This window comes from Belonocnema kinseyi, chromosome 4 (genome assembly GCF_010883055.1).
Source record: "Belonocnema kinseyi isolate 2016_QV_RU_SX_M_011 chromosome 4, B_treatae_v1, whole genome shotgun sequence".
NCBI classification, from domain to species: domain Eukaryota; kingdom Metazoa; phylum Arthropoda; class Insecta; order Hymenoptera; family Cynipidae; genus Belonocnema; species Belonocnema kinseyi.
In genome coordinates, this window is record NC_046660.1 from 108,289,313 (window position 1) to 108,308,009 (window position 18,697).

The window sequence follows — 18,697 nt, forward strand, 5'->3', positions numbered from 1 at the left end:
CGCAACTCAGTCATTTACAGCGTCTCCTACTATATTCACACGGACATAGCCCTGTCATAGGATTGGACCGCATCTCGTTTCAGATCTGGGATCACTGGTGTGAACCATTTCCTAATATTACGCCATATACGTGCGTGATCACCTGCAAACTGCCTCTTTGTCACTACGACTACCTTGCTCCGCAAATCGCCAGATACCTTGCCCACACGAGTCCAGTAGTTCTAGAAATAGCTTAACATGACGGTTCTTATAACCAGACCCAGTGTATTACGCAAATAATATTTAAAAAATGTATTTCGGGGAAACAGGTCGTATTTCCCCCAGTTGTCAAGATTTTCTCATTAGAAATGTATACCCCCTAATTCTTTAAAGAAACTTAATTCTCGAAAGCATATTTGGCAAAAAAAGCTATGTAGAACAGGCATCCTTTTTCCCACAAAGTTTTATATATCTTTACTTCTATTTCGACTACTGTAGATTTGAAATGCACAAGAAGCAATTTATTTACAAGAAACTTAGTGTCGAATACTGCAGTGCAAATATGAAACGATGTATCTGAACTTTGAGTGATTTCGAGGTAGAGCGAAAATTCGTATGTATATGCAGAAACGATTTTTGCTTTTTTGCGAACATTCAACATCATTTACGCACTAATGAAGTAATTATAAGGTAGGATAATAATGCCGAAATGGCATTTAATACAAAAAATAGTATTTAGATTTATATTCTGTTAATAAAAGGAATTTAAAGAGAAAGATTTAGATTAGGTTTCTTATCTATTTTGTTAAATTACGCGATTTTATGCATTTCGATACCTGAATGTTAAAAATTCCTCTCTTGGATAGATCATACAAAACGACCAATCTGTAATTGCTCGTCTAAAATAACCAGTCCGTTTTTTTGAGTTGGCCCCTCATTTTGATGCGCGTACTTACACGGAAGTCCAGAAGTCTCCCAGAAGTCTCCCAGAAGACTCCCAGAAGTCTACAAAAAGGTGTTTTGCGGTGATCAATACTTATCATGACAGGATCATCTGAAACAAAAAATTCGAGTGTCAGTAGTTAAAGTATCACTTACTCTTGTCTGTAAACGAAGCATTTAACGATATTTCAACTTTCGACAAAATGGCGCATGTTTAAACACAATTTGTTTTTGACAAAAAAGCGTATATTTTTTGCTATTATAAAAAAAAAGAAATAATTGACAAAGTTAAAAATCCTTCGATCAAGGTCAACAATTTAGTGTTATGAATAACTTATCAAAATTTGGTGGTGATCGCATAAGCCGTTCTTTAGGTATTTTGTATACCGCGCGAAAAACGGTTTTGAGATAAACGCATCTTAACGAAAACGTTGTCTTAAACAAAACGCGATTTCAAACACGCGTAATACGTGTATCTAAAAAACAACGTTTTCGAAGTTGATGCACACCATATCTAAAGAACGGTTTAACCGATCGTCACGACATTTTTGTTAGTTATTTATAACATAAACACCTTGTGTTGAAACAATATATATTTTAATGTAGTCAATTTTTTATGCATAAAAAAATTAACGATTTTTTTTTTTAAATTTTTTTTACGATACAGGAAGTTCATTTCGATTTCCATGTAATATAAAAATTATATTTGGCAATTTACATTGAGTCGTCAGCTTCAGCACCATACAGACATCCTTCTTCTTCATCACTAGCCTCAGCAGAGGCGATTTTTTTATTGGCGTCGACGCTTTATGGCTTCTTTAGTATTTTGCGCTGCACGAAATCTTTGATCTCCGCAGTTTTTTTTTTTAATAAACACTTTTTTTTATCTGCTTTTGTACATTATCGTCGATTTTCTTGTTTCTCTTCCGACTTTTGCACGATTCATTTTGTGTGTGCTACCTAAGAGTGGAGGACAATAGTCGCAGCTTCTCGTAGCTACCTACTTGCTCAAAAACGGCTTGAGACACCTTCGCTTGAGGTCGTATAGCTCAGTAATTTTGATTTTGATGAAATTTCGAAATAATATTTCTGAAATGTTATACTTTCAAAAAAGCAATGAAAAATCGATTTTTAAAATTTTCAAACTGGAATAACCCCTTAAATAAATGTCAAAAATAATAGATAATATTGTTTTATTTGAATTGTGTTATTCCATTCATATGTATAAGACCTTATATTAAAAATGTTATAAGTTTAGAATTCTGGTCTTCAACTTTCAAGGGTTCGCGTGGACTGTCAAGTGACAGTGTTTTTGGATTTTCGAATGACACGCTCACCAGTGAGCTTTGGGTGAGATGGGAGGGAGTTTTATTTCTTATTTACACTTCCGACTACTAGTTCCGCCAAAAGTTAGATTGACCCACCCCCCTCGTTCCGCTCAGTACAGTTTCAAACTCGGAACTTTACTGAGCGGAACCAATTACTACAATAAGATGTGATAATTGCCAGGTGTCTGAGAAAGAGGAAATGGAAACACATGAATGATCTTGAAACCTAAAATAATGTCTACTTACTTAATTTCTTATTCTTTACTTTCGTTGTCTACATTTTTACCATGTTGCCTAGTGTGTACATGCCAAAGGCTGACTTTTTGCATATAAAACATATATTATGTTGGTGGCTAACAATATGTTGTTTAAATAAAGAGTTTTATTCAAAAAGGTGTCTGTCGAGTTGTATCATAGTTGCTTTGCTCTCATGGCAGTAAGTAAATCACGAAAATTACAGAAAACAGCTTGATAATCAAGAAAAAACGTGGGCGGTCAACTGACAGTCTACGCGAGCGCTGGTGTGACTCAAGTTGGCGCGAACGCTTGAAGGTTAAATAAAAATGGGTATAGAAAATGAAAAGTTGGTCAGGGAAAATTCAGGGAATTTCGAAAATGAAGTTTTGCGGTCATTGTGTAAAGCAGGCAGTAAAAATATCTCGAAATAAGCACGAACGAATATCCTGATTTCACTGATTCCTTTTTAGATTTAGTTGATTCCTAAAATTTGATTACATCTTTGAAGACTTTCTTCAAGACCTTGAGATACTTTGACTTTTTGGTGTCTAATACGTGTTCTTCTTTTTTTCAGGAATACCTCAATGAGTTGTATGCCAAGCACCAGCTTTTTATGAGGATTATCAATAAACTGCCAACGGATATTATATAGCGATTTAATTCTTCCCGAATTTGTTTCATCATCCTTAACGATGATAAACACCGGAAAATTAGCCGGCTGTACTATTTTCATCACTGGAGCTTCCAGAGGTATAGGGAAGAGCATAGCTTTGAAAGCCGCAAAAGATGGAGCAAATATTGTTATTGCAGCCAAAACCGCTGAACCACATCCAAAACTTCCAGGAACGATTTATACTGCTGCTCAGGAAATTGAAAAAATTGGAGGACGCGCGCTTCCGTGCATCGTTGACGTGCGAGATGAAGCACAAGTCAAATCTGCAGTGGATAATGCCGTGAAAAAATTTGGAGGGATTGATATTCTCGTGAATAATGCGAGTGCCATTTCATTGACAGGTACGCTGGCTACTGATATGAAACGGTATGATCTTATGAACAGCATCAATGCCAGAGGAACTTTCCTTGTATCCAAGATGTGTTTGCCGTATCTTCTGAAAAGCAAAAACCCTCACATAGTTAACTTGAGTCCTCCATTAAATATGAATCCTATGTGGTTTAGAAACCACGTTGCATACACAATTGCAAAGTATGGCATGTCAATGTGCGTTCTTGGCATGTCTGAAGAATTCAAAGAAGAGGGAGTCGCAGTAAATGCTGTGTGGCCTAAGACGACAATTCACACTGCTGCAATTGAGATGCTGCATGGTTCCAGTGCAGCTGATTTTAGTAGAAAACCCGAAATTATGGCAGATGCTGTTTATGCTTTGATTTGCAAAGACAGCAGATCTATTACCGGCAACTTCTTTGTCGATGAAGACTTTTTAAAAAAAGAAGGCATCACTGACTTTTCTATATATGCCTGTAATCCGGCAAACGAGCAAAATTTATTGCAAGATGCTTTCTTGGACATTGATGCTGCAGAAATACATTCAAGCGGAGATAAGCGCCAGACTGGGAAATTAACTGATTTATTCAGAGCTATTGAAGGTAGTGTAAGTGCGGAACTTGTCAGCAAGACAGGAGCAATATATCAGTTTAATGTAAAAGGAGATGAGGCTGGCGTTTGGTTCTTAGATTTAAAAAATGGAAAGGGTGCTGTTGGCAAGGGAGAGCCGAATCAACCAGCTGATGCAATTCTTACTATGGATTCACAGAACTTCTTTGCTATGTTCTCTGGGAAAATAAAACCTGCCACTGCATTTATGACGGGGAAACTAAAAATTACGGGTAATTTGCAGAAGGCGATGAAATTAGAAAAGTTGATGATCAACTTAAAATCTAAGATTTAATTCTTGTGAAACGGACAGTTTAAATAAATGAGGGCATTAACTGTTGTATAGTGCATTTCATAAATTTATCTTTTATTGTCAACCATTGTCAAATATACAATGTATGAAAGCCTAAAGCATTTTATCAAAAATTTAGTTAATTTAGCATCAAAGACAGTTCAACTGATAAACAATACATTGCTACGGAAAATTCAAGAATTCGTAGGGACGTGCAGTTGAGGAACTACTCCTATTTTTATATTTTATCTACTCTTTGTAATATATGTAAATTATGTGTATGTAAGTTTTTTACTGTATGTAATATATGTAAATATGTATTAATGTGGTGCCACAATAATGAATTTTTACGGATTGGATTGCAAAATAAATACTTTCATACAAAATAAATATGTAAAAATATCGTTTATTTATTGTTTCTTTATTGAGAAAGCATTGTCAAGAAATTTAGAGGGATTGTTGTCCCAATGATGTCATCAAAATTCATGTTGAATGTGGCATAGACGTTCGTGAAAGAAACAGGATCCAAAAATAAAAAAAGTGAAATTCTTACTTATTGTTAATTTTGAAGCATTGTCTAACATCTCTTTAATCATTAATTATTACTAATGGATTATTTAAAAATCCTTAATAATTTTTTAATAATTTTTAATTGTTTAGATAAATGTAGCTTATTTAAACAATTATTCTCTAAAAAAATGTAAAAAAATAGTCGCATTTTTTAATGAAATATAATAGTTTGTCATCTCTTGGAGCAGTAAAAAATTTTAAAACATTAAATTATGTAAACAATGATTGTTTATTTTGCGAAGGTCTAAAATCGAGCCAGACATGTCCACTTTTTCTAAAATTAGTATCCTATGTGGCTTATTAAATACTTCCGTCATTTTGATACATTTTTTTAATGTTTAACAAATTTTTATTCGTTTAAACAATGTTTACTTTCTCAATCATTTTTACAAAAAATTTAAAAATATATAAATGAAAAATTCCATGAAAAATACAATTTTGAAACAATTAAACAGTTGAATTTTCAGTTGAAAAAATAATTTTTAACGATAACAGAAAACATATTGTCAAAAAACTACATTCTTTAATTAAAAACATGAATTAGGAACAGAAAGAATTAATTTTCAACAAAGCACTTTAACTTTATAAAATTACATATTTTTTAATCAGAGATGAATCTTTAGCGTATTTTCAGCCAAACAGTAGCATTTTTACCAAAAATGTAAAAACAGAATTCTGAATAAAAAAAGACGACTGAGAGTACAATGGCGCTATTTGCAAATTTTTTAATGAAAATATTCATTTTTAACCAAGGCAGATGAATTTTCCATTAAAAAGACGACTTTTTAATAAAATAGTTAAATTTCAAGAAAATAATTAAAATTTAAACAAAATAAGTCAATGTTTGTATTAAACTGTTAAATTTTCAACTACGAGTATTTGTTTGAAAATCATAGGTTTCAAAAAAATGGTATAATTTTCCCCACAAAAAAATTCAACTTTAACCAAATTCTTTAATTTTTAAGTCCAAATTAAAATTATTCTGTTAAATAGTAATTTTATTAGTTAGACTAAACTTTTTGAAGAATGTTATATTTTGTTTAAAATAGATTTTCTTAGCGACAACTCACCTTTTCCATTTATTTTGAAAGTAGATTATGTTTCTTAGAAAATTAAACTAATTTATTTTGAAAACTGATGTATTTTTTTTGTCAATTTGTCTTTTTTTCTATAAATTAAATCTTCTTGATTGAAAATACAGCTACATGGTTCAAACTTAATGTTCTTAGGTAAAAATTAATTTTAATAGTTGAAGATACGTCTCTGCTTGGGAATTTAACTGTTTTGATGAAAATTCGCTTTTGTGTAATTAAAATTAAGTCTTGATGTGCAAATTTACCTATTATATTTTGGGTGGAAAATCGACGATTTTAGTTTAAAATTCATCTGCTGGTATGAAAATGAACTTTTTTGTTGATGATTTGTATTTATGGTTGAAAATTACACAAATAAGCAACTTTAATGCCATAATTTGGGTGTGGATTCAAAATGATTCGAGTGAAAATTAACGAAAGCCAATTATCGTAATCAGACAAAAACGGAATTTGTTTAGATTTATAGGCATTAGAGTGTACAATTTTTTCAATGACATGCAATCTAATTCAAAACAGCATTTTCGACATTTTAAACTTTGTTTCGAATACTTGCGGCTATTTTCTCTGAAAGCATTGCTAAAAATTAGTTCCTGTATAGTATGCCTGGATTCATAAAAGACTCAGTTGGCGATTGCATTCATGAAATTTGAATAAATGCTGAATAAATTAAAATATGCTTGCTCAAAGTTGCCGTACCCTTAAAGAGTAATTTCTCGAGAAAGAGAGTTCAAGGCATTAACGCATGGAGTAATTATCAGGCGCATACCGCGCAGGCGTCTCTTGCATTACGAGGTGTGTTCAAAAAGTAAGGTGACTTTTCAATTTTCGCAGGCTACGTACATTCAAGTTTTAAATTTTTTGTTATGTTGTGTTGGTACACTCGTCACGATTATATGTTCACAGTTTTGACTATATAGCTCGTGTTATTTTTTTGGCAGAGACGTAAAAGGTTAGAAGGGTTTGGTGTGCTCGGCGATTTTCTTCTTTCAAAAAAAAATGGAACAAAGAGTTCGCATTAAATTTTGTGTGAAAAATGGAATCCAGGGCTCTAAAACTCTTGAAATGTTGACAGTTGCATACGGTGAGTCTACTCTGAGTAAGAAAAATGTGTATAAGTGGTACAAGCTGTTCCAAGAAGGCCGAGAGGATGTCGAAGACGAACCTCGTCCTGGACGTCCCAGCACGTCAACAACAGATGAAAACGTTCAAGCAGTGGAAGAACTGGTGTTGAAAAATCGCCGAATTACCATCAGAGAAGTTGCTGAAGATGTTGGCATATTGGTTGGCTCATGCCATGCTATCTTTTCGGAGGTTTTGGGCATGAGACGTGTGTCAGCGAAATCTGTTCCAAAACTGCTTAATTTTGATCAAAATATCAAAAGATTTTCTGACCAAAAACAGCACCACAGTCCTGCCTCAGCCTCCATATTCAAAAGATTTGGCCGCCAGTGACTTTTTTCTTTTCCCAAAACTGAAGAGACCCATGAAAGGACATCGATTTTCAACGATTGAGGAGATAAAAACTGCATCGCTGAAAGAACTCAAGGCTATACCACAAAATGATTATCAGAAGTGCTTTAATGATTGTAAAAAGCGTTGGCACAAGTGTGTTATATCTGAGGAAGATTATTTTGAAGGGGACAACATAAATATTGAGGAATAAATGAATATTTCTTGAGAGAAACATAAAGTCACCTTATTTTTTGAACACACCTCGTATTTCCTAAAATTTCATGAGTTTGAAGCAAGCCATGAATTAAACGCATGGACGCTTATGCGAAGATCCCACGAGCTCATCGTTGGACGTAACCGAGCAAAATTTAAAAGTCTACACGGGCTATTTCCGTGCGTCTTCTTCAAATTTGTCTTCAGGCCACGCCTCCCTGGCGGACCGAATTAACTAAGGTTGATGGAGACGCTACACTCAGTAATAAGCGTTGAATTCAGAAAAATTAAGAATTTGTATTCATATGAATACGCGATTTTTCCTCTGTTTAAAAATCCCCTAACGGGCACAGAAAAAGTGCAAATCCTATTCCTCTCAATCGACTTAGTAAAATTTAACGAAAGCATGTATTTAAATTATTTTTCCATAATTACGTCTTTTTATAACTTATAAATTCTAAAAACATTCAAATTGATATTTATTTATATTTTAATAATTTATTCAAACGTTATAAAAATTGCATCAAAGAAATCTATTTAAATGTCTGAATTAAAATAATTTTAACACTACACAGACGGACTTGAATTGATTAAAATTAAATTTTCAAAACCTATATTCCACATGAAGGAATTAAAATAATTTATTACACATATTTTCTGAACGTATTAGAAGGAATTAAATGATCTCAAAAATTGAGCACTTTTGGGAAATAGAAGACATCTCTGTCAGGTTATCTGTCAGTATAATTACTAGGAATTAAATATATTGAAAACACGTTCTCTTTTGGAGAATAGGAACCTATGCGGCAGCCGCTATGGAAATAGAATTAAATTAGTTTCTGCGATATCCTATTCTTATAATGACATTTTAGACGTATGGAAAATTCGCGCATTCAAAATAATAGAATAATCTTCACTTTTACGCTGAAATCTGAAGATATTAATTTTTCTCTATTCAACGCTTATTACCGGGCAGCCTACCCTCATAGTACCTCTATTTTGACAGGAAAATTAATTTTTTTGGCAAAAAACTATTAGAATCTTTAGTTTAATGATAAATGAATCGGTTTGATAAGGCAAAAAATTAAATTTATTGTTAATTTTGTTACTATGATGTCTCAAATATGGCTCCATCGCGATATGTCGGAATGATCATATTTAACGAAAAATTTGAAATGGGTAGGGATTTGACCAACATTATTTTTTTTACTGATAATAGAGGTGCCTTCCCGCCCCCACGAAACGTTGGAACAGGGTAGGTTTTTGAAAAAATTATTTTTGTGACCTGTCAAAGGGTGTTTCTGGCCTTTTGGATGTTTAAAAGCACCTAAACGGTGAGATAAATATGATCATTCTGATATCGTAACATACCCATATTTATTATATCGTAGTAACAAAAGTAACAATAATTTCAAACTTATGTCTGGCCAAATCGCTTTATTTGTCGTTCAGTTAAAGATTCTAATAGTTTGTTTTAGAAAAATACTGTTTTTCCAGTAAAAAAACAGGTGACGCCCCTATTCTGCAATTGCACCGTTGTTTTACAGCGTTAAAAAATAAAAAAAATACAATACCTGCCATCAACATAGGCTGAAGGCGACTTCGAGTGCAGCTTCTTTCAGGGCCGCTCTACAATGAGAGTCGTAAGCGTCGACGTTCGAACGTATTTGCGTATTTGACATCATACGCACATTGTGACCAACAGTCGCAGCGAAAAAACCAAAAATGCGAAACGCCAAAACTGCTCAGATAGTTGGCAACAACATGCGTATGATGTCAAAGACGCATATAAGTTCGAACGTTGCACAGTGGGCCAGCAGCCACGAAAAGCTAGACAAATCACAAAAGTCGATTTTCGAACTTTATTATTTTAAGAAAATAAATTGATAAGTATATTAGCAATACCTAAACATGATGAAAGAAACAAAAAAATGTGTATTATAATTTTTCTCCAACATTTTTGAGCCTCTGAAAGTTGCCATTTGCGAAAATCGATTTCTATTGATTATCCATTACTGACTTTGAGTGATGCTGCGTGAAAACAAATAACAAAATATTAAACAAATTTAATTTTTATTTGCTGTATACTATATGGCCTAAAACAGTGAGGTCGTCGAAGCATTCTGAAGATATCAGAGTAAAACTTCACAGAAAAAAACTGAAGTTGTCGCGATTCTCGCTACATCTCGAATAAAAATGGAGCACGGTATATGTGCATCATTGAACTCATACACTTTAGAACGAATTATTTGTAGTTTTAAAATTAATGTCAGCCATTTTCCGTTTGTTTCTACATGAAGAAACATATGCTAAAGTAAAATAATATTTTTATTGTTATTTTAATAAATTTTAACAATTATTTATAACATTAAAATGTTTTATATACTTGTTCCGTATTTCTATAAAATCATTCTGAAAAGTTATTAGAACCAAAAATACACGGATTTGTGAGAATTTCTGTTAAAGTTCAGTTTTAAAGTGCCTGTTACCTGCTCCGAACTGCATTAAACATTAAGAATAAACATTAAGAATAAAATTAGTGTTCTTATTGAATATCTTTTCCAAACATCTTCCCTGGACCATATCCTCACTGTACACAACGAAAAAAATTTGCTTGACATTCTACTTTTGCTTTTACAATCACAACTTTCGTCAGTCTTGAGAAAATTCTCTTCAAGAAAATACAAAAAAATCTTGGTCTCACATTAATATTTTGCCCAATTCCACTTTCAATATCTAAAAATGGAAAAGTTTAAAACGAATTCCCATCTTTTTATTTTTATCGCAAAAAGGGCCATGGAAATTTTGTCAAATGTTTTTTAGAAGGAAATCGTGCAGAAGTGTTAGAATGTGAAAAGAATGAATTAAAAAAAAACTTCAAGTCACATACTGTCTGTCTGTAAGCACGAAAACTTTTTAAAAAAGCATTCTATTAAATTGGCCTTTGGTTCACTCTTTTAGTGTCCTAAACTAAAGGTCAAGTTCGTTAGTAAGCTATTTTGGATACACATTCAAAAAGTGAGCGCATTTTTAATATTTTTGAGACCAGTTTTTTTCAAATTCGAAAAATTCTACATGCGGATATTCATAGTATTCAAATTTATTTCAATGAATTTTTTTACGAAACAAACAATTACCAGAGTTATAGCATTTACAGTCAAATAACACGCAATATGAAAAAAGGTTAAAAAAAGACAAATTTGACAGCAGATGTGTAAAGCCGAAGGAGCTTTAACAAAAGAGAATTCACAATTACCAAATTACTGCGTTTGATGCTTCGGCCTTGAGTTTTAAAATGTCTGTGCACACAGACCGAGCGCGAGATAAATATATTATCACGCGTGAAGCGCGAGAACCAACAGTCGCGCGCCCTAGTCGTGCTCAAACTTGCGAAGCGCGAGGCGGGCAGATTTTTTTTATTGTAACTTGACGCGGTTATTTTCTACTATTCTCGGTGACCCTTACATCTAGAAAACCATCCTTTAAATCAATTATTGTAAATCCCTTGGCATCAGCCATCTTATGTAAGAGCCCTGGCGGACCGAAGGAACCGAATGGAGCCTCTACAATGTAACCGTAAAGACCCCATGGGGTCCCTATTCGGTTCCCTTTTTAAAAACTCGAAAAAACAGCAAAACCAACTTTTAAATTGTTGAAATTCGGATTCTGCGTTAAAATTCGCTATAGATATAAGACGTATAACTTACCGCTACACTTCGATCGCATCGTCTGAAAGTAGCAGTCAACAGGCGGTATACGTCTTATATTTTTTAAAACTTTTTACCGTTGCAAACAAAAACTATTCTGATTATTCCGTGACCTTCTATAGCGAATTTTAACGTACAATCCGAATTATTTACATTTTTTCAATTTATCTGCTATATCATCAGAGATTGTACCTTACCGACATTAGATCAACCCTCCAAACCATGAAGGCAGAAAATCTACACAATATTGATCAAGTTAAGAATCTTCAATAACAGAAAATGCTTAACGTCTTAATAAGACTAGATGGAAAATAATATTTTTAAATTAAAATTATTTCTTGAAAAAAAGATCCTAATCCATCTTCACTCCCGATGGAGTGAAGATAGAGTAGGATCTTTTTTTCAAGAAATAATTTTAATTTAAAAATATTATTATTATATTAATTATATTATTTTCGACCGAGTCGAATAATTCCAAACCTAAAATAGTCTACCATGGAATAAAACCCTGTGACGTAACTCTGAAAATTACCCAGTGGGCAAAAAATTTGTCGAAGTCTTTCCCACATCATTACGACATATTTACGATAACTTTACGACATCCTATGTCGATGTCGATAAGGTGTCTTTACGATATCGTAAATACGTCGCATGATCTGACGATGTCTTTACGATATTGTAACGAGACCGTAACGACATGGACATATGATGTCGTAAAGTTGTCGTAAAGATCTCGTAACGATATCGTGAATATGTCGCCAAATTTGGTGCTCACTGAGTAGCTTGCCACATTATCCATAACATATCAGCACAAAAAAATTCTGCAACCAATTTTCAATACATCTTTGAGTTCGCTGAATAAGAATCTGGAATAGTTGGACCCCATGAGGCCAGGATAAAGGTCAAGTGAAGGTCAAAATTAAGAAAACCATTTAATCGGCAAAATACAATGGATCGATGAAAACGGCCAATTGAATCGGCGTGAGCCACTACCTGAAGACGTTTTCAGGATTGCTAAATCCGAATCTGAGGTCAGTTTCAGAACATCAGGTCAATCCATGGAATTGGAGACAACCTTTACACTTAGACGTTTTTGCGGTCGCTGAACCCGAATCCGGGGTTCGTTTGACCCCATAAGTACAATTTCATGTTTTTCTCAATTTTGACCGTGCGATGACCTTCATCCAGATCTGATAGGTGAAACCGACCCCGGGTTCGAAATTAAGCAACTTAAAGTATGTTGAAGTAGTGGTTTACGTCGATTTAATGAGGTTTTCTCATTTTCGCCGTCACGTCACCTTGATTCTGATCTGATGAGGTCTAAATAACCCTGGATTCGAATCCAGCGAACCCAAAAACGTCTGCCAGTAGAGGATTTCTCCGATCCAATAGTTTTCTTTATTGTAACCTTCGTTTGACCTTGAACCTTATCAAATGGTGGTTTAGCTCGAGTTGCATAATTTTTTTGTGGGGCTATGTAATCGTAGTAGTGTTGAATAGCTCACTAGTTTGGAACTGTCCGTCATGAGCTTCATTCTTCTGAGTAAATATGCTTTTCCCTGAGATGATCGCTGTACACTCGAACCAAATCTGCCACATTTGAAGCAATTTTTCCATTTACCTTTATTCGAGCTGTCACGACTTAAATGGTCTGCGTCACAACAATAATAGCATTTAATATCTCTCTCCTTTGCTTGATATATTGAACCAATTGAAAGTTTATGTCTTTGTTTACACGTCTTCTCTTCAACAGGCTTCCTACTATATGTTTTTTTACTTCACATTTCCACGTAAATACACATCTTTGAATAATATTAGGAAAAATCTTTCGCTCTGTATAGAACAATTTTATTCGATTCGAAATCATGAAACCCTTTGAGCGTACACCCGCTTATTTCCTTAGCCGCTAGATCGATACGGCTCTTCAGTTTCCTCATCTGAATCATATATTTTTGGAAGGTTTGATCTTTTTCTTAATTTTCTTCCATATCTTTATGATTGACTTGAGTAAATAACCATACTTTTGCAGTACAATCAAATGTCCTCTTTTCAACATAAGAGTTTGTAGGTTTGACCAGTCGTACAAAATCGCATTTTCGTCTGAAATGTCCAGCCACTTACTTACTGGAAATGAGTTGTCCTTTCCCATAAATTTAAAGATATTCCGTTCGATCTCGCGGAATTGAATACGACTACGTCGTTCGTCTGTTTGTTCACTATTTCTTCTACGATTGCTTAGTGCTAAATGTCGACGTTCTTCTTTCTGTAGTTCTTCCAATCGATTCGCCTCCTCTTGTTGCTGTTGCTCTTCACTGTCAAGCCTAACCTCTTCATCTTATATTTCAAGTTCGCGCATAGCCTCTTCATGCAGCTCGCGTTTGCGACTTGCCCTATCTAAAGCTACACTGTTACGCCTGGCCTGATCTTGCTCTTCGCGTTTGCGTCCTGTCGCATGTTGTTTGCGCCTTAAAATGTCTTGATGGTCGTCTTAATTTTTCAAGAGCATCCTGCTCTGATACAATAGCATCGCGCTGAGCTGTTGGTCATCATCACGATGCTTTCCGTTTCCCACACTTGGGTTTTACGTCACGCGCACTACTCTTTTAATCCCGAATAACGTAGCCTAACGCTTTTTTCTAATGCACACAAGGCCCCTGGAATCTGCACCACCCTTCTTTACTGACATGTCCTAGGTTGGCCATGCACGCCTCTTGTAGGCTTCCCCCACCACATATCGCGCACTTAGTAAACGTCACTCTGATGCAATTTTCTATTCAGCCTAGCTTCTTCTCAGATAACAAAGGCGCAAGGAATATGTGATGCATTTTGTGAGGAGCACGTAGATGCAAGGTATATGTGCCGCACTTCGTCATGGACATGAAGTGCGGAGCACATGTAGCGCACATGCGTCTCACTTTGTGAGAGGCATTATTTATAGTTAATACATAAAAAAGAAGCTTAGGGTCTTGCAGTCAGCCACGTTGCATTGGGCTGACTCCCCAATGTAACGAATTTTTCGGTTAAGTCACTAGTATCGCGCAGTGCCACCCACAATAGGCCTCGCTCGGATAAAGGCCATGGTTCAGTTGGGAGTGGCAATAGGACGGAACCGAAAATACGACCAGGCAATGGCCCAAGACAAACTTAAGAAAATCGTTTTAAATGCTCGGACCAACTTAGGAGGGACATCCCTACACGTTGGCAAGGAAGCTAAGCGGCGCGAAGAGGATACATGAAGATGTTACATGAACGTTGGGTCAATATGCATACTAGGGTGGCCCAAAAATTCACATTTGAGAAATTTTAACGGGCTTGTTGGCCAAATCGTTCTAGTAGGCAACTAGACGTATATCTATTTTTTTATTTTCGAAAAAAAATATTTTTAGAACTCGCTCTGGCCATTTTTATATCTTATGGAGTTTAACATGTAAAATCTTTACAATTTTTATTTCTTCGATTTTGGACAGGAAATTATAAGCCAATTTATTTGATATTTAATATACTTGTTCACTTATCAATGAACATTGCATTTATCGCCATTTTATATCTCAGAAATATTATGCAAAAGTTTTAGGCATATCAAAAATGGCATAAAATGGCAGTTTTTGGAGGCTCATTGTGACCCTCAGATATACTTGTGTAACTTGATTTTTTGAAGAGAAATTCTTTAGACTATTGGGAATAGATTTCTAAAAAAAAGATTAAAAGTATAATTTAAATTGAGTAAAGCGTAAGAAAATCGGATGAAAAATGACGCATTTAAGTTGAACACCGGCTGAAGGGACTGCAGTTGGTCGGCTGCAAAAAAAGTTGACCCTCGGTCGGTCCGCTCATTGTACACCGTATTTGCTGTCATCCCAAGCTGCGGTGACTGACAATGAGGTGAATGGTCGAGTAATAATAAGTTAATAAATCTATTGCTGCACTCTGGGTTAAACCTGCAGTTGTTGTAAGGATTTCTTTACTTCAAATCAGGAAACTTTGAAGCCTCAGAGCGAGTTCTAAAAATATTTTGTTTTGAAAATAAAAAAATAGGCATACATTTATTTGCCTGCGAGAACGATTTGGCCAACCAGTCCGTTAAAATTTCTCAAATGTGATTTTTTGAGCCACCCTAATGCATACGGAATATGCTTATAAAACGGCTCAGTATTTAAGAGATCCGGTGTTTTTTTTACGCAAAGGGAGCTACGAAGCTCTTAATCAAGAAAAAGAGCAAGGTCCTCCAGCGAACATAATACCCGTTTTAAAAAGGCCACTTTTGCAGACTACCCATAATGCCAACATGGAAACTAGGATGTCAAAAAGCCAAAAAAAAGTCCTTTTTAGGATAGACAAAAGATGTAGATCTCTGAACTGTAATGATAGTTCAGTACGCCTGAGCAAGACTTGCGTGCATATTCCACAGCTTCAGTTTAACATTAAGACGGCGAGACGGCATGCATCAAATGTGCAGTGTGTGAAAATCTACATAACATACAAAAAAAGTTCACTACAAAAGTTAGGGCACTGGCTTGAAACTTACGGAAAGCAAATCACAAGCTCAACAATTGTAAATTCTTGACCATCAAGCAGCTGTGGGCGCAAAAAATAGGAGCTCTTTCAACAGTGAAAGAGGGCCTTGAACGGCGAGTAAAGTGGATTCAGGAAAATTCTACCTTTTGTACTCATGCTTCCAGTATGTTTAACAAAACATCAAGTGCCGTTGAAAATCCGCCTAGTTGAGGATATCTCAATATTTCGTAACTTTTGCCAAAGGTAACTGTTGCAACATCCAGAAGAGTAGTGTCCACTAATTATTGCTGAAGAACTGAAGAAATTATCGAGGCGGCACGGAGTGCAATAGTTAAACAACGCGGTTGCAACAGAGGACTGGCAGGTTGCAGAGAGAACCTGTTAATAGGCAGGTATCTTTCTCAGGATTTCATCAGGTTTCGATGCAATCTGTCCATGGCTTGGATTAAGTACCCAAAAACGCATTCAATAATACCATCCATTAACTACTTATCAAGCTCCATGAGTGCCTCGAGGTGCATCCAAAAATAGTGACATGTATGAAACCCTCTACGGCCAAACAGAAGAGAATTAAAGGTCAACAACCTTTTACACATGGACGACCATAAACTCTTTACCTCTTTAAAACAGGACCTTAGAATTCTTCTGGCGGCGGTAAATAGGTACTCTAAAGCAATTAGCTTGAGCTCTGGACTGGACAAGAGAGCCTGCGTCCATTTACGCCAAATGTGAAGCATATGCATATCTTGGAATACAACCAGCGGAAACCCAAAATATGGGTATGTTAAAAGGGCATCGTAAAATTCTCATAAAAATTTGGATTTCCGAATTATTTGGGAAGAATAAGATAAGATTGGTGCAGTAAAATGGAGCGTCGATGAGTTGAAGAAATTCGAACAAAGCACAAGCAAGCTGATGACAATCCATCGAAAGGAGAAGAAAAAGGAGGTAGAGGTTTGCTGAGCTTAGAGTGTTCTGATTGAAAAACGGTTATAGCTACAGCTATCTCAATTCTAAATACCAAAGATTCTGTAATGCGACTCATACATCAACATGAATTCGATAATGTTGCGGCGTATTTATACCGTGTCGCAGATAGGGCTAGAGAGGAGTTTGTTCTTTCATTTGATTCCAGTGAAACTTTACATGGCCTATCATCAAAAAAACCTTTGGTGCATAAAAGTCGTGTACAGGAAGTAGAACATTCGCTTCTACTAAGAACACATGCTGAAAAGTCCCTCCTTGGTACATTTTACGGAATTATATGTAGAGAAGTGCTATCGATGGTTCTGCCCAATATGTTACTCAAATCTGCTAAATTGAGATCAGAGACTGATGGATTACTTTTTGCTTTTCAAGATGGCGTTACAGAACCTTAATTTAACGCGGACACATTAAGACTGTACCTTCAGGAGATACCAACTGCCCCGCAGACACACAAAAGCCGGAAACACTTGGACATGTTCTCAGTGGATGCTCATAATATGCACGTTGTAGGTACATTGAGAGACACAATGCGGTTCTAAAAGTGTTATATTACCATCTTCGGCCCTATTGCGGTGTTGATATAATGCCCATCTTGCCATACATCCAGGGTTGGTAAAGTATAATAATCCACGTATTGTACGTGGTTTTCTACGTATAATACCTATTTAGTCTTCTACGCGTTTTGACGTATATTACGTTCGAATGAAAAGTTTCAGTGCGCATGCGTCAATATAAAAAGACACCTCAAAGAATCTATTTTTCTTCATGTAAGTCGTGGTTTCCGAGTCCGTTTTTCAACTTTTCATTGCAGTAAATAGTAAAAAAAATGTATCGAGGGGGTCTAAGGGGAAAATGTGGTACCAATTGTCCTACAAATTCATAAAAGTCGCGTAAGGAAAAAATGCTGCTCTGTGTATCATTTATGATAGTGTAATCCACAATACTGCAGAATGTAGCATTCTAGGTAATTTTTCAGAGTTTTATGTTTATCTATTCGTGTTATATTATTTATTTTATTTTATTCGTCTCATAAATCTCGTAGCAAATACCAATATTTGAAAATTCTTTGATTTTGAATAAATGTTAAAGCAGTTTGAGGTTATAATTAGTAATAATTATAATTAGGTTATAATTGATTTTCTGTCCTTTCTTCCACTCGAAAAATAAATCCTGCCGTAGAATTCCATTATGATGTTGGGTATTTCTTCCCAGCCCAGGCATAATTATGATTTTCAATGACTATAACGCATTTTACAGAATTCTTAATAATTATTACATTTCAAAAATGAGTTGATGTAATTTTTAACACTAATGACCTTGATTTTGCAAGGCAGCCATCTTGAAAAGGTAACTTACAGGAGTTTTCTGCTGTTTTCGACAGTTTTTTTATTGTATTCGATGTAAATAACGCCAAAAACGTATTATACGTAGAAAATATTAGAGTCCGTTGCGGAGAATGATAAATGTAAGATCTTCTGGAATTTCTCCTTCTGCACCTTTCAACGTTTCAGTGATACAAAGCCCGATATTGTCCTTCAAGATCTGAAGACTAAGATAAATCACATGATTGAATCCTCGACAGCAGCAGATGATAATAATACGGCAAATGGCGGAAGAAAAACGGGCCATATGTCAAGCTCTTTTTTCAAGCTGAGGAGGATGTACCAAGGCTATACCAGGTGTATACATATGAAACCGGTATTTTTTCAAGAAAAAAACACATTTATTTCAAGAGAATGATAACAAATATTTTATTCAAAGTATGCGCC

The 18,697-nt window shown here is 35.1% G+C and overlaps 1 protein-coding gene across 5 annotated transcripts in view; it reads left to right on the forward strand.

Moving 5' to 3' along the window:
* Positions 1-4,748, forward strand: part of LOC117171356 (hydroxysteroid dehydrogenase-like protein 2) — a 21,352-nt gene extending 16,604 nt beyond the window's left edge. For all 5 annotated transcript variants that reach the window (XM_033358601.1, XM_033358600.1, XM_033358604.1 and 2 more), the window contains one exon: positions 3,061-4,748. In XM_033358601.1, the coding sequence (XP_033214492.1) occupies positions 3,179-4,393 (1,215 nt within the window). In that variant the 5' untranslated portion in view covers positions 3,061-3,178 and the 3' untranslated portion in view covers positions 4,394-4,748. The remainder of the gene's footprint in view (positions 1-3,060) is intronic.
* Positions 4,749-18,697: the final 13,949 nt, after the last annotated feature.